Source organism: Pezoporus wallicus, unplaced genomic scaffold (genome assembly GCF_028554395.1).
Source record: "Pezoporus wallicus isolate ANWC-B61680 ecotype Strahan unplaced genomic scaffold, APGP_CSIRO_Pwel_v1 contig_448, whole genome shotgun sequence".
NCBI classification, from domain to species: Eukaryota; Metazoa; Chordata; class Aves; order Psittaciformes; family Psittacidae; genus Pezoporus; species Pezoporus wallicus.
Window position 1 is genome coordinate 830,911 of NW_026636279.1, and position 24,122 is coordinate 855,032.

Genomic DNA, 24,122 nt, shown 5'->3' on the forward strand with positions numbered 1-24,122 from the left:
AGCCCCCGCAGCCGCCCCCCGTCAGGCGGGGCCAGCCACCGACCTGCCGCAGAGAACGGGGCACAGCACTCCCGTGCGCCCGCCCATCGCCTCCGGGCGGAGCCGCCCGACTTCCCCAAGATGGTGCCGGGCTGCCGACAGCAGGGGACGCACCTTCCCAAGATGGCGACGGCGCCTCAGCCTCCTGCGACCTCTCCAAGATGGCGCCCTCCTGCCGACGACGACCTCTTAAAGATGGCGGCGGTGGCTCCGCCCCGGCGCGGGGCAGGCTGGGAGCGGGGCTGCGCGGCGGGGAGCGGGCCTGCTGCGGGCGGGAGGAGCGGCGGTCGGTCGGGCCGTGCTGGCGGCGGAGCGGGGCCGGGTGGGCGCCATGCCGGAGCTGGCGGTGGACCGGGTGGTGGTGCACCCGCTGGTGCTCCTCAGCGTCGTCGATCACTTCAACAGGTAGGGCTGGCCGGGCGCGCGGCCCGGCCGCGGCGCTGAGTCACGGTCACGGGCCCGGGCCCGGGCCCGGCTGGGCCGGGAGGGAAGCGGCGCGGGGGAGGGGGCCCGGACCGAGCAGAACGCGATGGGGAGGAACCCCGAGCTGTGAGAGGTGCGGAGCACCCGGGCCCGGGCTGATCGCTCGGTGCCCAGCGCCGCCGGGCCTCGGTGGCGGCGGGAGCGCGGCCTGCGGGAGCCGCCCGAGCCCTCGGCCCGCTGCCGCCTCTGGTGTGTTCCGAGGGCGGTCCGGTCGGTGCCTTCCTTGGGCCCGATGAGGGCACGGAAACAACGTCCCGGTGGTCAGAACACGAGCAGGGGAGAAACGGGTTCTGATCCTAAAAGCCGGGGCTCCCGAGCGGAACATAAGTCATGGCCCCCTAAATACCTCGTGTGTAACTCGTGCATGGTTTAACTTAATTGCACTGATTGCCAAGCAGTTTTAATGTCAAAACCTAAAAATCTCACAAGGCGAACGAGCCTGCTCTTGCGAAAGCGAGCTGTGGGTGCCACCGAGCAGTGTAAGCGCTTACTCACTTTTTTATAGCGCATTGTCCTGCGGAGAGGCTGCAGCGGTGCTGATTTCAGGTCCTGACGCCCTCGTGAGCTCCGTCGGACCTTGCAGCCCTCTTTCTGCATCGCTGGGTTGCAGGCTTTGATTCTGAGGGCACTAAGATGCCTTTTTCTGGATGTAAATTAACAATCAGTAATAAAACAGTCATAACGCCTCTTCTTCCCTTCCAACATGCGTGCTATTCAAGGGGCAAAGCAAGGGGTCCATTGTCACCTTCTTCCCTGAATTAGGCTTTTTGTTGTGGGAGCTCACAGCCTTTTCCATTTAGAATAGGAAAAGTTGGAAATCAGAAGCGAGTCGTCGGTGTGCTGCTGGGCTCATGGCAGAAAAAAATACTGGATGTGTCCAACAGTTTTGCAGGTGAGTTTGGGTGTCCTGCCCTTCCTCAAACCTACTGAATTATTTAAGAGCTGAATTGCATTTGGGTTTTTTTTAAGCCACTCTGGGAGAGCACAGACTGTTCCCTCCGTGTACAACACAACCTATATATTTACAAAAATGCTTACTGTTGTCAAAAATGTACCTATTCTGCCCAGTCTTGTGCTGCATCTTCCCTGCACACTGTGGAATGTTTCAGGAGCGGGTGTAAACCTCTTTTAAAATGCTGATGGATGTTTTGCTGCATTGGGCTTGCTGACCTCTGCCAAGTGATCAGACGCGTTCTACACAGAAAACGAATTTTTAAGTAGACTGCTCTTGATTGACAAGCTACAGAGTCTGCTGAGATATTCAGTTTATCATATCAAATATCTACGCACACTACTAAGTTACTTTGTATGTAGGAGAATTTCTCTCTGATGCTTGATGTTGCCCACCAAGGATAACTCCCAGAATGTTTTGCATTTCTTTTTTCAGTTGTGAACTGTTAGTAATGATGAGACGTTGCGTGAGAGAACATGACAGGTTAGCTTGGGCAGCAGTGTTGCACAACAGTTGAAACTGATTAAAATCCACTGTCCTTTAGCAGCCAAAGATATCCCAACCCTCAGTCTTTCTGTAAGCATCTTTATTCTGAAAGTTGGATTCTTAAATACTAATATTTTGTTTTAATCCCAGTACCTTTTGATGAAGATGACAAGGATGATACTGTGTGGTTCCTAGACCATGACTATCTAGAGAACATGTATGGAATGTTTAAGAAGGTCAATGGTAAGTTGAAGTCTTCTTGCCATTAGGGATACACTCCCAGTATCTTCAAAGACTATGGGGAATTGAATTCATAGTACGGTTGAGAGTTAACTGCTCACATAAGAAGCCACTCCATGCTAATTCCTTGCATGGCTTCACTTGCACTGATGGTTTTCCACTGGTTAATTTGTGCAGGTAGGTTTTTGTTCTTAACACATTAATTTATACCTCGCTAGTTTCCCCAAGACTCCTGACAGCTTTGTATCTTCAGAATAACTCAGATTTCAAAATGCCATTATTTCCGAAGAATTTCAGAGCTTTCTCTCTAAAATCCATTCTGTACAGATGTGCCCTGAAGTTAAAAAGTGTCTTTACCACTTAGTTTGAGCAGAATGTTCAGTCATAACTTCAGTTCCTGTGAATTTTCTTAGTCCTGAGACCAGCTGTCATTCTCATGATACAATTTGCATTTGTAGAATTTTTGCATCTCTAGGTGTCAGTTTCAAGCTGTTGCATCCTGCTGTCGGCAAAATTAATAAGTCATATTAAATAGTCCAGTTCAGTTACAAACCTAGGAACGATGTTAGTAAGTTAGATGCAGTTAGTAAGCTATGATAGGTACAATTAGTAAACTGTGTGTCACTACCCATGTCATTGCCTTGCTTGCTGGAATTTATTTCTGCCTACACATATCAGATTTTCACCCTTCCTTTCCCAATTTGATATCTGCATAAATCTTTCTGCTATTGTCTTACCACGCAGTTCTGATTTAGAATCCTTTCTGGTTTTGCTCAGCTAGAGAAAGAATAGTTGGTTGGTACCATACAGGCCCTAAGCTGCACAAGAACGACATCGCCATCAACGAACTGATGAAAAGATACTGTCCTAACTCTGTGAGTACAGCACTTCTTTGGTGGGGGGATCAGGGTCCTCTCTCTCCCTGAATCTGGGAATCCTTGGCCCCAACTTTGTGACTGGTGATGTAGCATGTTAAAGACCTGGTAGCTGCAAAAGTATTGAGGTACTCAGATCAGAGTCTTATCAAAGAACTATAGATGTCTTTTCTCAGAGCCTGGAGTTTACACCTCTGAGCAGCCAGCGTACCATTGCTCTGGAATGAAGAGCTGATGTGGGGATTTTTTTTTCTGGTCTTTGAACGAAATTCAGGTTTCTGAAATGTTTGCTTTTTCCGTCAGGTGTTGGTGATTATTGATGTGAAGCCAAAGGATCTGGGGCTGCCCACAGAGGCTTATATTTCAGTTGAAGAAGTTCACGATGTGAGTATTCGGCATGTCTCTCTGCCTTTTCCTAGAACTGGGTTTCTGTTAAAAGATGGCCTCTAAGATTGCCTTATTTTCTGAAAGATGTACATACCATGGTGCACAGTTGCCTTTGACATACAGGATGTTGCACTCACTAGGGAGGGCCTGTGACTTGCAGCCAAAATCTGCTGACATTAGAGGTTAAACCCCAGTCATGATACATGCATTTGTAACTAAAGCTTTCATCCGCCAGTGCACTTGGAAGAAAAGTTACCATTTGACCTGAGGAATTCAGCAACTCCAGTGGTCCATGTGATTTAGATGCTTCTTATCTGTTTCTGATTTGTCCATGGCCATGAATGAAGTCACAGACTGGAGTGCTTTTAAGATGTCGCTCTGACACATCAGCCTGTTTGCAGAAGGCTTGGAGTAATTGTGTGCTTACTCATTTGTGCACCTGGCAGTGGTGGGTAGGTCAGTCAGGCATGAGCAACACTCATCACTTGCAGCACCATGCAGACAAACAACATACAGTAGTAAGTCGGCTGTAGCTTTTCATTTGCAGGTTTTTGATTTAAATTACATTCTGGATATATATATAAGTAAGTTTGACCCTTTTTCCTTTCTGAGGCATTCTCAGGTATTCAGCCTGTATATCTTTTAAACATCTTTCTTAATATCCAGTGTGTAAGTTATACTTTGTATGAGATTGTTCCATACTGGTACTTTATTTTTTTTTTCTGGAATTGTGTATGTTTCTAATTGGCTGAGAGCTAATACCAGGATGACAGCAGGTATTCTGAAATCTAATAAAATTATGTCAGGAAAGTAAGAAATAGTTGTGATATTTAGAGGCACCTTCCATTCTACCCACCAGTTCATAAACCAGCAAAATACATCTATTGAAAATTACACAGAGTACAGGAAAGAAGAAGTTGCTCACAGATCTGTACTTGCAACAGTTGTTAACCCTCATTAAATCCAGAAAAATCCAATTAGAGCCTTTCCTCTGATTTCTTGTGAAGTCTGTATAACCACTGTGCTGGTTTCATTAGTACAGTTTCTCATAATCTAAAATCAGTGTTTTTTTAAAGGTATTGTGACTCACTTACATCCTTCTTCCCTGAGATGTGTACTGCAGTCCCCTGAGGTGTTGTTTTGACATAATTTGTGCCACTGCCTCTTCCTGATCCTGTAAACAGGCATCAGTTAATCTGACAGGGTGGCACTGCATGACCTGCCCCACCGGTCGCGTGGGGATGCCTGTGCTGGCTGGTTCACATGCGCCTTCATACCCGTGGCTCAGTCTGACCGTATCTCCTCCATCCTTGTGCCCCAAAGGACGGCACTCCAACCTCCAAGACGTTTGAGCACGTGACTAGTGAGATTGGAGCAGAGGAGGCAGAGGAAGTTGGTGTTGAACACTTGTTACGGTAAGCACCTTTAACATTCAGGTGTTCTTAAGAGGCTTGCTTAGGACCATGATCCAGTCTATCTGGTGTCCGAGTGCCAGCTTTCCCTTCAGTGTGCTACTTAAATGTTCACTGCATATTCACTTAGCAGTCTCGCCTGCCCTGTTTGTTCACTGCTGCTGAAAAGTGTGACTGCCCACTCACAGGATGATAAACAGTACATGTTCATGCGATCAAACCTGCAGGATATCACATCGTTTTTTGAGGGCTGAATGGGAACATTGCTCGTGGCTCTGTAGCTCTCTGGACAAGAGTGAGCAGTCACCCTCTGAAATACTGTTGTTTTTCTCACCCTCTCAACCAGTGCTACAAATATTATTCCAGAGAGAACATGCACACACCACAGGATACATCAGTGATCTATTGTAGATATACTTTGTAACATACAGCTGCTTGTGCTCCTTCTTTGACTGGGCACATTCATTTTGCTAGTGCTTCAAACAGATTTGCTTTTTAAGCTGGAAAGAGCTCTTAATGGGCCCAGCTGCTAATGAGAATGCAAAGTAATATTCTAATGCTGATTCCTTCTGTGGTGGGTGTTTCAGGGATATCAAGGACACCACCGTGGGCACACTGTCCCAGCGGATCACAAATCAGGTCCATGGCTTGAAGGGACTGAACTCCAAGCTTCTGGACATCAGGAGCTACCTAGAGAAAGTAGCCATGGGCAAACTCCCCATCAACCACCAGATCATCTACCACCTCCAGGATGTCTTTAACCTGCTACCAGACGTCAACCTGCAAGAGTTTGTCAAGGCCTTTTATCTGAAGACCAATGACCAAATGGTGGTGGTTTACCTGGCTTCTCTCATCCGTTCTGTGGTTGCCCTGCACAACCTCATTAACAACAAGATTGCCAACAGGGACGCAGAGAAGAAAGAAGGACAGGAAAAAGAAGACAGTAAAAAGGAGAGAAAAGATGAAAAGGAGAAAGACAAGGAGAAGAGTGATGTCAAGAAAGAGGAGAAAAAGGAGAAAAAGTAAAATGTGTAGGTTTTTTATTTGTAAATTAAAGATCTTGTAAACTAAATCACTTTGGTGCTGGATTCCTGTCTCTTGGAGGGTCACTGCTCTGCTTTCCTCTACTTTGGTATCTGCTTTTTGTGCTCATCATGACATGGCTGCAGAGATTTTTCTCAAGCAGGCAGCCGTGGGCAGCAGGCCTCAGCACCCAGCCAGGGAGGGCTGAGAAACGGGGGGAAATGTGTTGTTTGTTTAGTGCAGCACTCTTCCTCCCCGGCATGGGCCACCAAAGCATTGAGGCCAGCAGCTGAGCATTTCTACCAGGTGCTTTGTTAGGCTTCAGATGAAGTCTGGTCTTACCAAGTTTTCACTCCTGGGTGAAAACCACTTTGCTCATATGAATTCATTTTTGAGCTGAGCAGGAAGGGCCAAGTTCATGAAGTATCACACAGTTACTAATGAAGGGGCTGGTGCTGTTTTTTATACTAGCCAAGCAGAAGGTACAGCTTAATCTTATTTTTTTGCTGTCCTTTCTGTCTGGCCAGTGATGATAAGACTGGGGCTGGCTCTTGCTACCTGTCACTTGAAAAAGAAGTAGATAAAAGCTGAACTTAGGCCTAGTGTGATGCTCTGCCTGGAGAGATGGAGGGGAGAGAAGGTGGATTCCTGCCACCACCCTGGCCAGGGCTGGAACAGCACCCGGGGCTCCAGGTGACCACAAGTGCTGCATCAGCACAGTGATGCCAGGAGAGTGGAAAGTGCCAGCAGCAATGGAAGTATTCCTGCTGGAACGGGGCTGGCACTAAGCAAGGATCACTCACAAAGTACAGGCTATTAAAAATAACCAAAATACAGCCCCCAAATAAACCTTCCAAATTAACACAAAGAACTGACGAGGCAAGGCAGCTGCTGAAAAGCAAAATCATGGCAAAATTACACGATATAGGTTGTCCCAATGACAGGAATGGGTTTGTTTAGCTCTGCTTTAGTTCTCACTAAACACCACAAGGCTGCAGCTGCTGGCCTCATGCACCCAGTTCTGTTCCATTGGTGCTGCTCTCAGTTTCACACGGCGGCACAGGGAGGCAGGCTTGAGCTCTGGCAAGCCACCTGAATTAGATGTTGGATGAAGCCTGATCCTACTGCACAGTGTGTGCATGGCAAAAATACTTAACTACATCACTAAGGAGCTCTGAGTGCCCATCACAGCCCAGACACCCCGGCGGTTGCACCAGGCTGTCCCCCCACGTCGCACACTGACAGGAACACACACCTTGGCAGCTGCTTTATCATTTATTGCACAAGAAGTCGGTATGGCTGAGGCAGGATGGTGCAGTACAAAACTATTCAGTTACAAGTCAAAAGCTATTGCGGTGTCTTGTATCCACAGACTTCTTTTATGTACAGCTATGTACATCAACGCTCACGTGGGTCCATATCCCCTCGTGCACAGAAGGGACACGGGGAAGCAGAGGCGGCAACCAGACAAGGGACACAGGCCTGATCCTGCCCTCACCCACAGCTTCAGAAGCTCCTGCCACCAGCCAGCCGGTGACAAAGGAAATAGGGAGTCTGGGCTGAATCCATAACCAGGTAAAGGAAAGATGTGCCCCAACATGACCAGAGACCCCAAGGCTTCTGTGGAGCACCAGCTCCAAGCAATAAACCACTTAACTCAGGACACATACAATTGCAAAGGGGCCACAAGTTTGCAAATCAAGCACATAACAGACATGTTGCTGGGCTCTGGCTTCGGGTGGTTTGAGTCTGGCACGGGAAGGGGCCATCGTGGCCCTTGCACAACTCTGGTTCCCCATTACCTTTGCTTGGTGAAGGATAAGACCCAAAAGTGACCCAAGAGTCTGTTCAAGAACCATTTCCCCTCCTCACCTGCATCTACTACAGGGCCATGAAAAGGCAGAAAACACCTGGGACAAAAACAGCCTATGCCAAAACCAGATCACATTTAACTGTGTCTGCAAGGGGGGATCAGAGAACCTCTGTGCACCTCGTGTTGCCTGCCAAGCACTTTTCCCCCATCCCCTCTGTGTCAATCCCCATCCCTCGTGAGCTGAGCAGAACCAGAGAGGGGCAAGAGATGTAAACACTTCTTGTCACCCCTCAGATTTCTTTGGGGAGGAAAACATAGACCAGTTTCCCCCAGGGCTGCTTTAATACAGATTGCAGCCAAGAACAAGAGCAACAGCATATGCACATCCTGTGCACCATCCTGCGGAGAGGGCTTAGCGCCAAGCTCTGCGGGCAGCATCTCACGCCCAGCAGCACTCCAGGGCCCTCCCCAATCTGGGAAAGTCCCAAAAGCTCCATCATTCCTGTCCAAACCCTTCCGTCTCCTCAATTGCATAAAGCAGCTTCTCCTTCAGTTGTTCGTAGCTTTTGTAGGGAGGGAGATCCAGACGGTTAAAGCTGGAGAGACAGCAGAGGCTGTGAGCAGCGCTGCAATCCCCATCCTCCTCCCCACAGCAGGACCCTTTCCCACCTCAGCCACACGCAGCAGCCAGGAATGGCAGCTACGTCCCATGGGAACGCAGATGTACAGTACAGAGGGTGCCCGGGGCCCCATGCAGCTTCGCAAAGGCTGCTTGTGGTTGTCCCCACATTCTCCTAACAGGGCTGAGGAGAAATGACTTACCATGTATGGCTCCGAGGCAGCCACGTCTCTTTGCCAACTTTATCGATGCAGAATTTCTGGGGCCCGTTGCTGCCTGTTAATTACAAGCACAGCAAATACCATTACATGACCAGAAGCTGAAAAAGAAAACCCTCCAACGCACCAGTAGCCAACTGAGCACCATCACTCCCCTTTATGATGCTAGAAAGACATCAGGGATAAGTCCATAGCAGGACTCATTGCTTGTTCTGACCCCTCTGCAGAGAGGATGTATAAGAAAGAAGAAGGGAGAAAGCTGAAATGCATACTGACAGCACAGAGAGGGAACAGCACAGCTTCCAAGCAGGATGGTTAAACAACAAGGGATAAAACATATTTCTCCATGGACCCAGAGGTCTGAGTGGGTCCATCTGAGAGTTTTAAAGGACGTTGCTCAGGAAGTCTGAGTCACTGAGGTCACTTTTGAACTGACTGTGAATGCTGGAGAAGTTCCAGGGGGCTGGAAAAACCTTATTTGCCAGCAAGAATATACAAGTGGGTTAAGTTAGCTCAACACCAATTCCAGGAAAGTAAGGGAAAGGCTGGTACAGGCCCCAAAAAGTAGCAAATTAAAGTGTGAGAGCAGAATAATGCCACACTGTGGTTTTCTGGAAAGGGGTTTTCATCACACAGAAATCAAAACTAAATCGAAAAACAAATCTCATTCAAAATGGGATTACAAACTGGACCAACAAAGTTAACTGTGGTGGCACGGTTCATGGCTAAGGAATGTGTCTGGTAACAGCACTCCACCAGATGAAATCACCACGTTCAGATGTCGCAGCCACTTCACTGCTTGCGGCTGCCTCACGCTCTGTGATGGACTCAGGGACACCCAGGTTTCACCATCAGCCCCCGCACCCGGCCACAGCCCCCTAGGAGCCCCAGGCACACGCACCGATGAGCTCCGCGAACCCCCCGACAGGCAGGCGGCACGTCCCCGTCACGAACTGCAACAGCCGGATCCTCTTCTCGTTGTCCATCTCTTTAACCACCTATGACAAGGACATGGCAGAAGAATGGGAGCCCCGCCACCCCAACGCCTGCAGCTCAGCCGGGCATGGGGCACCATCCTGCACCACGGCTCCTACCATGAATACCCCATGCCCTGCAATATAGCCCAGGGTAGTCCAGCCCTCACCTCCATCCTGCATCCTCAAGGAGGAGCGCATCCCAAAGGGCCTGTAAGGAGCAGCTCTGCCCAGATTTGTACTCCTTCTGAGCCGTTTCCAACCCACTTCTTTCCTGGCCAGCACAGGGCAGCACCACCCAAACCAGCTCAGCTCTATTACATGTCATCCCCTTCTGTCACCCTGCCCAAGAACAGCAGCTATTGCTAGAAGCACGCTGACCACTAAGTGCTGCCTGCTGTCCTCAGCAGCAGCACCGGGGCCTCTGCCAGCCACAGCCAAATGCTTCTTACTGAACACGTGCTCGCGGTTGTATTTTGTTCTTCCTGACAGCCTGCGAGGCTGCCCGCCCCAACCCAGCCCTGCCTGCCCAGGCCATGGGCAAAGGATGATCCCAGGGCTCTGGAGCAGGTCACAGATGCTGCTGGCACTGGGACTCACCTGCCAGAACCACTGTATCTGTTTGCTGTTCTTGGTGTAGTGCCTGTAGATGGTGTTCTTCTGCCAGTCATTCATGTCGATCTCCTGCATGCCGCACAGCATCAGCTGGGGACAGGGGACAGTCAGCAGGGACAGAACCAGGGCTTTCTACCCGCCCTTCAGAGCATTGACTCTTCTACTGCCAGGCTTCCTAAGGCACAGACTCCCAATACTGGACAACAGAGCTGTCTGGAGGAATCCCGTGCCTCTAACGAGATGTTTTCTTGCTAACAGACCCAACAGAGCCACCCCACAGATCCAACCACCTCCCCATCAGCAGAGCTGAGTGGCAAAGGCTGTGAACGTAGCCCATCACCACATGCCATTCCCAGGCAGCCTGCAGCTGGGAAGCACCAAAACCTCCATGTCCCCATCCCAGCAAAAGGCACCGGTTCACCTCCAGCTCCTTCTCATCGAAGTACCGCAGCCACTCCAGTGGCACCACCTCATTGAAGCCATCCAGGAAAGCCTTGGTCTGCTCCTCCACACCCCGTGTGAACCTCCAGTCCGTGAGCAGCCTGGGGAGGCAGACAGAGGTCGGCAGGCAGCCAGCACTGCTGGCCCGGCACAGGAACCATCACCATTCCTCCCACCAGCAGGGAGGGCCCAGGACCCACAGGGGTGCGTGGGGAGGGGAAGAGGGGCTCCTGCAGATCACCAGGGTTCCCCACTAGTGGGCTTCTCTGTCTGCCTCTGATGAGCAGCAGCCCCGAGCACAGACCAGCAGCCTTCAGGAGACTGAGGGGTGCAAACCACGTCCCTTGGCTGGAGCCTAGCATCAGCAGGAGGACATGGCCCTGGCAGCCCCCAGCCTGCCCAGCAGCAGCCAGGCAGGGTGAGCAGCCACGGGACAGGGAGAGAAGTCTCACCCTCTCTCCCCTCTCCTCTTTCCTGAAAGTACTGGCAACTGCCCAGCCAGCAGCAAGCCAGACCGCAGCGGAGCGCGGCCGACTGCGCCAGCCCATACTTGTCACAGGCCACGTAGCCCAGGGAGGCAGCCACGTCCCAAGCCCCATGTTCCCACCCCAGAACTGCGCTGCAGCCAGCAAGGGTAGGGCCTGTCAAGGGCCTCGGCATGGCCACTCACATAATGTACTCCTCCTTGTTCTCCTCAGTCACCCGGATGCTCTCGCCACCCTCCTTCAGCTCATGGGTGGTCACCTTGCCCAGGATCTCCATGTCCTGGATGAAGTACAGCTCCAGGCCACACTCTTCCAGGCTGTTCTCCCTGTAGGAGAATACCGGGATGTGAGGAACTGGGCAGCAGCGAGAGGCCGTGGGAAGGAGCACTGCCTCCCCACAGCGCAACACAGCAGGGCCAGGAGGGAGCATGAGGCACTCACTTTGTCCAGACAATGGAGTTGTAGAACTCGGGGTCGATGGATTCGAGGTCTTTCAGCGTGGGGCGCTTGTTCAGCATCCGCTTGTAGAAGGGCAGCGTGAAGCCGGTATCGATGAACTTCCCATGATACAGCGCCTGCAATGGGAAAGCGACACCAGGTCATGGGGAATGCCAGGACAGAGCTGTGGGGCGGGATCATGCTCCACCACTGGGGCAGCCACAGAGCAAGAGGGAATCGCCCCCAGGGTCCCAGAGCTGCAGCACTCGCTCCCGGCTGGCAAACGCCATGGGGAGGCGCAGGCTCCCCCCAGGGCTGCAGCATGGCCCAGTGCTCGCAGCCCCTCTCCCCTCCCCTCCCCACCCCACCATGAATTCCACCGTGTCTCCTTCTCCCCTCACAGCTCTATTAAGAGCACTTGTTTAAACAGAGCTGTGCTGTGGCTTCCCTGAATCCCTGGCTTCCAGGAGCCCCAAAGCAAAGGCAGCCAAAAATAATGCAGACGCTTGTCTAGAACAGCCCAGCAGTGAGTAATAGTCTGGGGTTTTATTGGTATCCTGCAAGGCACAGGGCAGGGCAGAGCAGGGTCCAGAGCAGCTCACAGCCACCTCCAACGCACACCTCACAGGGCTGCGGGCGAGGGACCCCTCCCCACACTCAGGAAGCCCCTGCCAGCCCCCCTGCCAGCCCAGGGCAGCGCAACCCGCAGCACCTTGGCCCTGGGGAATGCAACACGAAGAGGACGAGTCGCTCCGGGGCCTGGACAGCTGGAAAATCTCACACTGCCGGGGCTAAAAATAGTGCCTGGAGCTGCAGACCCGACAGCACCTGGGGTGGCAGCCAGAGACCTGGAGCCATCCCTGCACCGCCCCTGGGAAACCAGGTCCCCTGCGGCCCTGCAGCCGTTCCTTGGATTTAAAACACACCACACGCAGCCTCCCCACTGCAACCCCTCCACGGACCCACACCTGAGCAAGAAGGGGCTTAAGGAAGGCAACGACACCAAGCTGAGCACAGCCATGGCAGGCAGAGCTGCCCCACTGACCACCCCACCCCCTGCAAGGCCCCTGCTCCGTGGGGCATGCGAATGAAGCGTCTCGTACCCCATTCCCTCCCCGGCCCCTGGGCTCTTACCATGGCGATGAAGCGGCCAATGAAGCGGAAATAGGTGAGGTGGTCGGGGTTGATGGAGGAGGCAGGGTTGATCTGCAGGCAGTAGTTGTTCTTGCCAGCGTACTCGAAGAGGCAGTACATGGGGTTGAGCACCTCATGGGACAGGAGGAAGAACCACTCCCTGGGGCAAGAGGAAGGGGGAACACAGTGACGAGCAGCTCGAGGAGCCAGGGGCTGCGCCCCAGTGGCTCCACAGCTCCACAGCCCGCACAAACCAGGTCCCTATCTCCACGGGGTGCTGCTGCAAGTACTGGACACTAGCGTGACTTGGTGAGGGTCTCCTCCACCCCAGGGGTGCTCTGTCTGGTTTGTGAAGCACTTCTGCAGACACCAGCAACAAACATCCCCCCACCTGCAGAACTGGGCACCCCGGCAGGCACCACGCGGCTCAGTCCCACCCAGGCTGTTGCACACGTACACACGTGCTGCTGTGCACACCCACCCCAAGTCTGCCCACACACGCTCTCCCCGGGAGCTCCATCCCAAGCTCAAAGCAGCGCTGGATGGGAACTGTCCTGGCTCTGCTCCCCCGGCTGTGCAGGGAGACGGGAGTCCTCGGATGCAGAGGCAGCCCCAGCATCCTGTCCGTGGTTCTACCCTGTGGTAGAACAGCATGACGTAACCTACCATAGGGTAAAACCACTGGCAGGACACAGAGAGGTGGAGAGCAGGAGCCCCTGCACCAGAGCCGGGGGCAGCAGCTCCACAAAGGAGGAGCAGGTAAGAGCACGGCAGTCGAGTGGTGGAACAGCAGCAGGCAGGGAAGCAACAGCCCACCACCAAGGCAGACACCCCAAGTGAGCCAGTGGGGCCTGATGGGGGCACAGGACCCCCCTACAGCTGAGACACAGCCTGTGCTTTGTGGTAACACCACCCTCGGGGTAGGCACCATGCCTGGCACACACCAACTGTCCCAGGAAACACCAGGGCCTGCTGGCTGTGGGGAGAAGAGGCTGCTTCACTCATCACCCCATGTCCCAGGGGTAGCAGGAGAGCTCACGCTGGGTTCCCCAGTCCTCTCTGTGCCAGGGACAGGCCTTCAGGGTGTCCCACTGTTCCTAAAACTCACACTGTTTCCCACTGGAACACCCTTGGGCTCCTCTGCCCAAGCAGGTGCTGCAGAAAGGCTGGGGACCTGGGGCAGCTGCCAGACAGACCCAAGTGCCTGCACTGCCCTTAGGGCTCCACACCACAGTCCCATTCAGCAGCAGGTACACGGTCCAGCACCCGGTGCTCACCTGGCGATGCCACCATAGTCCAGGCCTTCCTCTCCCCGCATGATGATGTACAGGCGGCGCCGCAGGTCGTATGGCTTCATGTTCATGATCTGGGGAGGTGCAAGGAGAATTGTCACCAGTGGCTGGTGCAAGGGCTGGCTCCATACCTCCACTGTAGGAGCTGCAGCCTTGACACCTCCTCACCTGCTGGAAGGAGTCCTCAAAGAGCGTCTGCCGGGAAACGCTGATCTTCACATGGCTGGGCAACGCGTTCGACTGCAAGCAAGGCAGAGACACGAGGCTTTGTGCAGGCTGGCACAGCAGCTCCTCTCACCCACAGGGTCAGGGATCCACGCACCCATCAGCACAGCAGCCCTGAGCCTGCAGGGCCCTCTGGCCACTCTACTCACATGGCAGAGGAAGCGGAACTGGTGGTACTTCCAGCGAAAGCTCCGGTCATACGCTCCCGGGGAGCCACCCTGCTTGCTCCTGCAAAAGCAGCACAGGCCTTGTCTCAGCATCCCTGCCTGCCCTGGTGTGAACTGCCTGGTCCCAGCAGCCTCATGGCCTCCCAGGCAGGAGGATGATCTCTGGGGTGCAGCTCTGTTCTATCAGAGCCAAACGCGAGCCCCTAAACGCACTGCTCGGTGTCTGCGCAACAGAGCTGACCCAGCTCCCCCACTCTCTGTCATGCCCACAGGAAGGCACAAGCTGTGAGCAGGCAGCCCCAGCTCCCAGTGTGCAGCCTGGCTGCAGGGTGAGGGGCTCAGCCCAGAAGCACTTACCCAGATTCGAATCCTGGGCGCGGGTCCTTGAAGGTCGTGGTGCGAGTGTTGTGGTCCACGAAGTAGCGCACACCCTCGTTTGTGTACTTCATCTCCCAGCCGGGCGGCAGTGGCGGCTCCTGGATCATCCTGACGACAAGGAAAGGTCACCAGGCACACACCTCACCCTGACCTACAGCCCCTGTCGTACTACAGCCTGTGGGGATCACCTTCAACTTGCAGCTCAGCTCCGTGCCCCACAAAGGAAGGATTCACGGTATGGGATTAGCAAGCAACCCGCCTGCACCCCAAGCCAGGAGCCCAGCCTGGGCTGCACTTTTGGACACAGCTACAGCTTCACCCCCTGTTTGCAGCACAGGCAGCCTCAGTGGAGGCCCGGGCCAGGTCTCTGGAGAACCACAACCCAGAGCTCTCAGGAACCCAAGGAGAGCCCTGCAGGAAGGCAACAGGGCAAGGAGAAAGCACCTCTTTCTGCCCAGTCTTCCCTGTGACTTCCTCATCTCTACCCTCAGCTCCTGAAAGCTGGAGAGCTGCTCCACAATGCCAAGGATTGCAGCTTCCCACCCTCCGGAGCTCCAGCACTGCCTGCGTGCTGCCTGCGGTTCTTGGTGTTTTTGGTTCCCCAGCAAAGCAGCCTGCTCAGACCCCCGTCACAAACAGATCTCAGCTCCCAAATAGCCCATTGCACGGAACTTCCAAAACCACAAGCATCCTTTCTGCTCTCCCCTCAGGCTGCCTACCCCTGTGTGCGAGGGTCTTCCCACTGGGTGGTCCGTGTGTTGTGGTTCACGTAATACACTCGCCCATTGTCCTGTCTCTTCTCTACGAGAAAAAGGAGAGGAAGCATTAGATGGAGCGCCCCGGCCCGTGCTGGCACACAGTCCCAGCAACAGTCCTCCCCTTCCCAGCTCAGAGAAGTTTGTCAGCTCCTCCATCCCACTGCCTGCCACCACTGCCCGGGCTCACCTGGAAAAGGCAGAATAAAGCCCCTGTATTTCTTCTACATGCACAAGCTGCTGCATGTAGGCTCCAGGGAATTCCAGTAAGCAGGAGGTTCCATGGCAAAGGCCAGCCCTGCCAATGCACTGCCTGGCTGGCACAAGAGCCGTGCACCTCACTGGGCAGGGAGCACACGCACCCCCTTTCAGACACACAGTGCTCTGCAAGCCCACATCCCTCCCTGTGGATCTGCAGATGCCTCCTCAAATGCATCCCAACTCCCTTTGTGGCCATGCTGAACACTCAGAATAGCCAAAGCCTCCCAGCCATGGCTGGGCACCATGTGCCCTGACCCACTAACGATCCTGCACCCACCCCACCAGCCCCTCTCATCCCACCTGCATGCCCAACAACCCTGCTCTGCCTCTCACCCCTCCGCCTGCTGCCGCACCCCCTCAGCCTGTGCGCCCCACACAACACACACCTCCTCCTCCTCCTCCTCCATGTGCCTGCGTCACTCCCCGCACACGAGGGCCCTGCTCCATGCCGCCCGGGACGCCCTGCACGCACGCTGTCACCTCACACTCACCAGGCCCCCCTCGCTCCGCAGCACCCGCAGACCACGGGAGCAGCTCCAGCAGACCTCATGTACAGTGACTGGGACTGCAGCCATTCCGGGACCTCATCTCCATGCTGGGGATCCCCACCCCAAGGTGCTCATCCTCACGCAGAGCTGTGCCCCCCCCCCAGTCTGTTCAGCCTACACCAGGGATGGGGTCCCTCTCATTGGCAATGCAGGAGGTGGACCACCCAGCATGGCAGCAAAGGCTCCAGCACTGTTCCGATACAGACCCTGCCCCTGGAGACCCCCTTAGCAGCCTTGAGCCCTCTGTCCTGCTCTAAGCTCCCACAGTTTTAACTCTTCTCCTATCCTCCCTGCCTGGCACAGCACAGCTCATCTGCACCCACGACCATCCCAGCCTGCCCTCTCCAGGGATGCTCTTGCCATGGAGGGGGCCGCTCTTCGCTGGGGATGGCGCAGGGACCTTTCAAAACCTCCCAGCACATGATGATTGGCCCACGGGGGCAGGACAGCAGCCCAGCTCCAGCCAGATCCCAGCGCCACTGTGGGCTGAGGCAGAGCATCCCAGAAGGCACACACAGCAGCAGGATGGATCCCTGCTCGACAGAGGAGGGGTCTGGGGATGAGCAAGGAATTGGATCCCCAGACCTCTCCCCTCATCCAAAGAACAACCACAAGCACTTCTGCATCCAGCAGCTGAAAGAGGCTGGGAACTCCTCCAGGAGAAGGTGGAAAAAAAGCTGGATTTCAAATCAGAGTTTGTGCTAATCACAGGCAGACTCAGCCCCCCATGCACCAGAGCACAGGGAACACTGGCTCCCCAGCCAACATTCCCATTCACAGCAGGGATGGGAACGCAGGAGCTGCTGACAGCACCACCCCGTGCGCTCAGGGTCCTGCTCTGAGTGACAGAGGAGTCCCCATCGGGGCTGTGCGGCAAGCACGGCAGCAGGCAGGTGAGGTGGCTCAGTACTTACCCCAGCCAGGAGGAAGGGGACCGAGCGGATCATTGTCAGGCGGAGCACCGGATGACTAGAGACAACAGAGAGGGCAAGAACACAAAATAAACCCAGGGCCGCAGGACAGCGGGAAGAGCGGAACGCAGCGGTGAGCTGAGCTGCCCGGCTCCACTCACCTCCCCTTAGCCTGCAGCTCCCAAAGAACTGAAAAAAAAGCCACTTGCACCATCAAGGGGAAAGGGGGGGGGGGGGGGGGGGGGGGGCAAAGAGTTAAAAATAAATAAATAAATAAATAAATAAATAAATAAATAAAAAAAGCACAAACTAAACAGCGCCCGGGGCAGCCAAGGGGGCAGCGGGACAGGGGCTGCGCCGCACGGAGGGGAGCGGGACGGCAGAGCGCGGTCCAGATGCGCGCGGCCGCTGTGCTCCCGCCGCCTGTCCGCAGCAGATACACCTCCGGCCTCCCCCAAGAACCACACACAAGAGGGGAAAAAATATCGCAGGCCTTTCCAATGAAATCATTCCCACAAACCCAGTCCACGCCCAGCGCTTCCTGGCGGGCCGGCGGCCCCCTCCTCCCGGGCAGGGCGCGGAGCTCGGGATGCCCTCGCACTGAGGCCACATTCATCCCACGCAGACGGGCGGCTCCGCGCCCCGCTGCCCCCCCCCCCGGCCCCGCGCAGGTTGGGGGCCACGCACAAAGCACCTTTCTTCTTCCCCGGGGCGGGCAGAGCCGGCGGCCGTCACCCAGCCTGAACCAGGGGATGCCCCGGGGACGGGGGAGCAGGCTGGAGCCCTGCCCCGCGCCGGAGCCCCCCCCGGCCCAGCTCCAGGGGGGGGTGCCTTGGGATGGAGGTGCAGCCCCGACAGTCGGGGTCCAGGGAGGAAGAGGCCTGCGAGGCTGTTAACGGTTAAATAAGAAACGCATTGTTACCAACAAGGCATTTTAATTGCACCTCCTGAAAACCAGCTGCCGGAGAGGGGCCGCGTCCCAGCCTCTGCGCTGGGCTGGGGATCGGAGGCATCCTGGGCTTAGGAAATGCCAGGACCCCCTCCCCACTCCAAGACAAGGCGCCAGCACTCGGGGCATCCCTGGCAGCCCAACACCCCGGGGTGTCCTGGAGGACGACAGGGATGGGGCCGGCACAGTCTGTGCCTCTACAAGGTCTCTTGTACCCTACCCCATGTGCCAGGACCGGGCACAGGAGGCACTGCCCCGGCACGGTGTGCCTCGGTCTCGGGCTGTGTCCACTCTCTCCCTGCCCAGGCAGGCTGGCCAGAGCCACAGCCGAGCCATGTCCAGAAGTATCACCTCGCTGTGACCTAAAACCAGCTAATTAAAATTAACGGAGCAGGGACACGAGCCTGGGGCAGAGGTCTGGGGATCCAGCCCTCCTGCAGCTCTCCACAGCCCATGGGAACAACCTGGGCCCTCGGTGCCAGGAAGGCTGCTTGGTGCAAGAGATGCTGCATGCAGGCACAGCTCTGTGTCATCGAGGTAACTGAGTGGTCCCTGGCTGCACCCCGGCCCCTGCAAGCCATGGGTCGCCGCAGGGGGCTGCGTGGAGAATGCTCTGCTTCGCCCAGGGCTGCAGCACTGCTCATCCATCACCTCCCCACCTTCCTCTCCCGGCAAGGAGGGCAAGTGGATGCTAGAGACGGGAGGGAAAGGCAACGCAGAAAGCCCCTTGGGGAAGGTGGAAAAGCCAGAGCCATCACCACTGGCAGATTGTACCAGAAGTACAATCGTTCCATCAGGCTAAATTTGGAGCACGAGTCCCTCCCTCTGCTCTCCACGGAGCCTGGCCAGGGCAAGTTGCACAGCACTGGAGCAGCTCCAAGGCTGGCACTGGTGGAAATGGGAGTAAGTGATAGACCCAAGCCCTGTTCAGCCTCCAGTGTAAGCCCCTCCATGCTGAGGAGCACAGGCTGGCAGTGGGCAGCAGAGCTGTGGCAGTCCTGCTCCCGTTGCCAGGCTGGGAAGGGCTGTGAGCTGTCCAGAGAGACAGGCAGGGGGAGGAGAGGGGCAGCTCAGCCTCTTGCACCCCTGGGAGGAGCCCCAGTTGTGTCTCAAGCAGAACGGACTTTGCACAACTGCTCTGGCTGCACCCTTTCCCAAAAGAGCACCCAGGCTCCTCACAGGGGCGCAGAGCTCACAGCAGTGCTGCTGGGACACGGCAGCCTCCTGGCTTCCTCCTAGATGAGCTAAACATCAAGGAGAAGCTGGTCACTCTGCCCTGCCCACCTTCAGCCCACACCAGACCTCTACCTCGTGGCCAGGGCCATGTTTTTCACCTGGGTGGCAACAGACAGCGCTAGGACATCACTACGCTGGGAGGTGGAAACGCTCCAGCTTGGCTCTTTCCCAAGCACTGCTCCTTGCAGCATGATGGCCACGAGCACAGTGCCGGTTATCAGAGGGTGCTCACCCCACTGGAAGCCAGGTCCCAGCTCCAGTAGCAAAGGCAAGGCCAGGACAAGATGGGTCCCTGCCCAGGAACTACTGCTCTGCAGAGCTGCTGAGGGTCCATTCCCCAAGCAAGGAAGCCCAGCTACTCAGCCCATACCAGGAGCGAGGAGAAGCAGAGACAGCAGGAGAAGCTTGCCAAGCCCAGCAGTGCTTGCTCCCTGCACTCTCTGGTCCCTGGGCTCTTGCTGCCCTCACTCACCATGTCAGCACTTGGCCCCTGGGCCTGCTGCTGACTCCTGTTCCCACCCAGGACCCAACCACACTGTCCTCCTCAGCCCAACAGAGACCTGGGGCAGGATTAGCGCAGCCCCAAAGCCTCCTCTCCCACTACAGACCAGGCTCCTACGGCTTCCTCGTGCCAGCTCCAACACCATGCAGCAAGTTCCACAAGCCCTGCAGGTCAGCAGCAAGGCTTGCCTGATAGAAAGAAATTGTGAGAGATGTCAGGAGAAAGCGTGTGCCCAGCCATGCTGGCACTGCAGGGACACTGGGCTGCTGAGGACACCTCCCACCACCCTTCAGGGCAGTGCAAGCTGCTTTATGAAAGGAAAGTTACTCCCAGGCAGTTCTCCACATGCACAGAAGCTTGTGGGCTCTACCACAGCCCAACAAGCACCTCTCCATGCTCCGTGTCTCCCAGGCCAGCCTGGGTGAGACTGGTGGGAGGGCTGAGTGAGACCCCAACACCACCACCCTGGCTCTCACCTGGTACAGGAATCTTTGGCTGAACTGCTGCATGGCTCCTTGGAGCTGGTTTCGCTGGGACTGCCACTGCTCATAGTTCCTGACGTACTCAGCCGTGGGGCGCTGCCACGTGGTGGTGCGGGTGTTGTGGTCCACATAGTAATACCTGCCTCGAGGATCCACACGTTTCTCCCACCTGGAAGCACCAGAGGAAGATGTCAGTGCCTCGGCTCAAGCGGGTTCTGCTGTCAAGGCGCTGCCACACAGCAACTGAGTGCAAATGCTGGTGTGAAGGCAACAAAAATAACCCTTGAAGACGTGGGGAGGCGCAAAAGACGGTAGAGATGACGGTGGTAGACAGAGGAACCTCCCACTGTCCTTGTCTGAAGGCTGCTCCTGGGGGTACAGATGCCCTTGGGGGTACAGCTGCCCTTGGGGCCCCAGCAGTTTGAGAACATCCAGCTGCTGTCCTAGAACATGCTGAAAGCACAACTGAGAGGAGCATGGGGTTACAAGCCACTTCCCCAGCTGCCACACTCCCCTTGTGTTGCCCACGCAGGGGCTCAGCAGAGGATTCATGGCTGAGTTCTGCCCCTTGGAAGTACAGGTGAGAAAAGGAGCTCATAGTCCTCCGAGGGAGGAAGACCCAAGAGCTGCCTGGGCACAGAGGTCCAGCTATAGAGAGTGATTTTTTATTGCACTCTGACACTACAGGCTGCACTCTGACACTACAGGCTGATTTCAGACTCTCTGCTCCTGTCTGGAGCTCTCTGTGAGAGACGCTCTCTGGCTCCTCTCACAAGACTAAGATACCCTTGAACATGAAGCCTCTGTTCCCAGCTCCAGCATAACCACCAGTTTCACTGATGAAGGGGCTGTTTTGAACAAATATCCACCAGAAGAAAATACAAAATACTAGTAAGACTTGTGCAAGGGCACATGAAGCCTAGATGGGATGCCTACTCCCTAGCTGAGTTCACACCAGGATGCTGTAAGCATTCCTCCAAGATAGCTGACCTCCAACACAGGCAAGGCACTGGGTTGGAGACCAGTGCAGGAGGGAAGGAGCAAACCTACTTTTCCAGGTAACAGCCTCCCTCTTTTAATACCAAACAAATTTAAAGCTGTTGTAGGATCAGAAAGTGGCTGCAGAGATCGCAGCCTAACTGAAAGTAGTGTGCGCCCACAGAAATCTGGAAGAGAACAGGACAGGTTTGTATTTCACTTTCGCACATTACACTGTGGTTAAAGCACACTTCAGCCATTCCAGACTTGAACAAATTCAGTCTAGAGAACAACAGTTTGGCTGTGTTGAGTTCTCTCCATTTAGGAACACAAAGAGGTGAGAATTCAACAAGTTTCCAAAAAGCATATGGCTTCGTACAGCCTTTATGAGCTGAAGACTGTCTACTCCTCCAAATGAAAGCATGGCCCTCCTGGACAACAGTTCTGCGGAGTGCTTCCTGCAAGTCTCATGGAGCTGAGCTGCACTGTCTTCTCAAGCACAGCCACTCCTGTGGCTGAGAACATAAGAGGCCCCTCTGAGAGAGCCCAGTGCCCAGCTCCAGCTCAGGGCACGCTGTGAATGCCTGTATCTGCTCACCAGAAGCTCAGCCCTCATCTAGAAGTATCCAGGGAACATGAGACCCACCCTCTCTTCTGGTCCTCAGGGGGACATTGCTGGCATCCCATCCCAAAGGCCAACCCCTCTGCTCTGCCCATAAGTGGTTGGTTCTGCTACTCAAGTGTTCAGCAATTTCTGTGGACTGTTAAAAAACAAATCCTCTAAAAGAGGTCAAAACCCAACAGATTGGAAGGCCTTTTCCTTTTTACAAACACTGAAAAGACCTTTCTGAGGATACAGCATGTATTTTCAGGCCAGTAAACACTAGGTCATCTCACCCCATTTCTCTTCAGGAATTAAGAGACTTCCCTGCCACTTTCCCTCCTATTGTGCAGATTCCTGTGTGTCTGCTACAAGAAGTTAGTTGAGTATCTGAGATGCCAGCTGCCCCCAGAGCCCCTTACCCTGGAGGAAGAGGTCTCTCCCATGTGGTGGTCTTGTTGTTATGGTCTACATAGTAGACTCTACCATTAGGCAGCTCTCGCTGTTCCCACCTGCAAGAAGAAAAACAATGATGAGCCAGCTGATTATTGCAAGCCCAGAGCCCAAACACTGAGAGGCAGCTACCAAAACAAACTGCTCTCTTCAATGCCATCCAGAGCGACTGCATATCACCCCAGGGCTCCCAGGCGCCTGTCCCCTGCTCCAAGGCCAGTGGGGGCGAGCAGCATCTGTTGCGAGCGGACGTGGAGCAAACCCGAGGCAGACAAGATGGCACCTGCTCTCTCCTAAACATAGATAAGCAAAGGGTTCAACTGGAACAAGCAATACGGATCCAGCAGCCGCAGCCCCTGCATCTTCAGGGCAGCCAGAGCCTTTCTGCCATCACCTACTAAGAGACATCACAGACCCCTCCATCTACTTTATATCTTGTCCAAAAGGCCTTCCTAGCTGTTTGCACTTGTGCCCATCCACTTGCATCTGCACAGCCCAGATCAGTGACTGTGAATAATTAATAATCATGTTATTAGCCAGAATGTCCAGGCAGCTGCAGCTGGCGGATTAGCAAGCTTACCTCCTCACATTGCTTAGCTACAGCATTCTAACCTTTATTTAAAATGAAGAATGAGAGCAGGTCTACATGGCAGTTGTTTGGCTTGCTAGATCAAGATGATCAGAGAGATGCTGCAGCAGCCTGCTTTCTGGAAAAAAGCATCATTTGAAGCATAAATTCCTCATTTCCTCCAGAAAGTAGGAGGGTCCGCATAGGATTCCACACAGGTCAATTTTATGCCCTGTGAGCTTTTGATGTCGTTTTCATTTGGCGTCTCTTAATACATCTTTAAAGGGGAGCCTTTGAGGTTGGGTTGGGGCTGAATTTTCCTCTTGGCAGCCCTCCTGCTCATTGCTGACAGATATTGCTCAAAGACATCACACGGCCACAAGGAACTTGGTCAGCAGTTGGTCCCGTTGGGGACCTGGTACAATTGGGAAGCCTGGCTTTACAAGGCTACACTGACACTCATGCTTTGCCTTAATTCATTCATGAAAGTGTATGCCCTGGCAAAGGTAAAAGCTCCTTGGAGCACTGAACATTCCTGTTAGCTTTTATCCTGCAACAGAGAGGCGAACTGGCAGCTGCTGACAGATCCAGTGCTCTCCTGCCATGCTTCTGCTCCCCAGCTATCGCTCCCAATTCAATCTTCAGTCTCAACAAATTATCACAAAAAGCTATAGAAAATTAATATACTAGCTTTTGGGACAGCAAGGGAAGAAATACGGTCCTGCAGAAAGCAGCCCTTTGTGAAGAAGAGGCTGTAAGAACTAATGTCCCTTCAAGCAGGCTCGCACCAATCCTGCTCACCCTCAAAACCCCCCGGGGGACATGAAGCCACCAAACAGTGACCTCAACCACAACCACACATCGTGCACATCGCAGCCTCATCACAGCTCCCAAAAGTGGTAAGAAGGCAGAAACAGAGACAGCTTCCATGCTGTTCCCAGGCCTGGGCAGTGGGAACCGCAGCAGTCCATGGGCCACGCAGGCAGCCCAGAAACCTCTGCCCTGGGCAGGAGGCACACTTGCACTCCGAGATAAGAGTCAGTTCCACGAAAGCAGGACAGGAACATGAATGCCAGGCTCAGGATTTAGCCAAGGGATTGTCTAACCCAAACCAGAGCTGCTGGCTTTGCTCCCATGGGCTTCTCAAAAGCACTGTCAATGCATCTGCAGAGACCAGGTAAC

The 24,122-nt window shown here is 54.5% G+C and overlaps 2 protein-coding genes across 3 annotated transcripts in view; one reads left to right on the forward strand and one right to left on the reverse strand.

Moving 5' to 3' along the window:
- Window positions 1-255: 255 nt before the first annotated feature.
- Window positions 256-5,946, forward strand: PSMD7 (proteasome 26S subunit, non-ATPase 7). Its single transcript, XM_057399911.1, has 7 exons — window positions 256-444; window positions 1,323-1,414; window positions 2,111-2,203; window positions 2,978-3,075; window positions 3,379-3,459; window positions 4,786-4,877; window positions 5,462-5,946. Exons 1-7 carry the CDS (start codon window positions 371-373, stop codon window positions 5,898-5,900), a joined length of 969 nt encoding a protein of 322 aa, XP_057255894.1. The 5' UTR covers window positions 256-370; the 3' UTR covers window positions 5,901-5,946.
- A 1,739-nt stretch (window positions 5,947-7,685) lies between these two features.
- Window positions 7,686-24,122, reverse strand: part of WWP2 (WW domain containing E3 ubiquitin protein ligase 2) — a 40,938-nt gene continuing 24,501 nt past the window's right edge. For both annotated transcript variants that reach the window (XM_057399912.1, XM_057399913.1), the window contains 16 exons: window positions 22,342-22,431; window positions 20,335-20,509; window positions 17,175-17,229; window positions 15,416-15,497; window positions 14,676-14,804; window positions 14,301-14,379; window positions 14,095-14,166; window positions 13,912-14,000; window positions 12,635-12,794; window positions 11,504-11,637; window positions 11,248-11,388; window positions 10,558-10,678; window positions 10,122-10,226; window positions 9,449-9,545; window positions 8,533-8,605; window positions 7,686-8,306 (listed from right to left, as the gene is read on the reverse strand). In XM_057399912.1, the coding sequence (XP_057255895.1) occupies window positions 8,207-8,306; window positions 8,533-8,605; window positions 9,449-9,545; window positions 10,122-10,226; window positions 10,558-10,678; window positions 11,248-11,388; window positions 11,504-11,637; window positions 12,635-12,794; window positions 13,912-14,000; window positions 14,095-14,166; window positions 14,301-14,379; window positions 14,676-14,804; window positions 15,416-15,497; window positions 17,175-17,229; window positions 20,335-20,509; window positions 22,342-22,431 (1,702 nt within the window). In that variant the 3' untranslated portion in view covers window positions 7,686-8,206. The remainder of the gene's footprint in view (window positions 8,307-8,532; window positions 8,606-9,448; window positions 9,546-10,121; window positions 10,227-10,557; window positions 10,679-11,247; window positions 11,389-11,503; window positions 11,638-12,634; window positions 12,795-13,911; window positions 14,001-14,094; window positions 14,167-14,300; window positions 14,380-14,675; window positions 14,805-15,415; window positions 15,498-17,174; window positions 17,230-20,334; window positions 20,510-22,341; window positions 22,432-24,122) is intronic.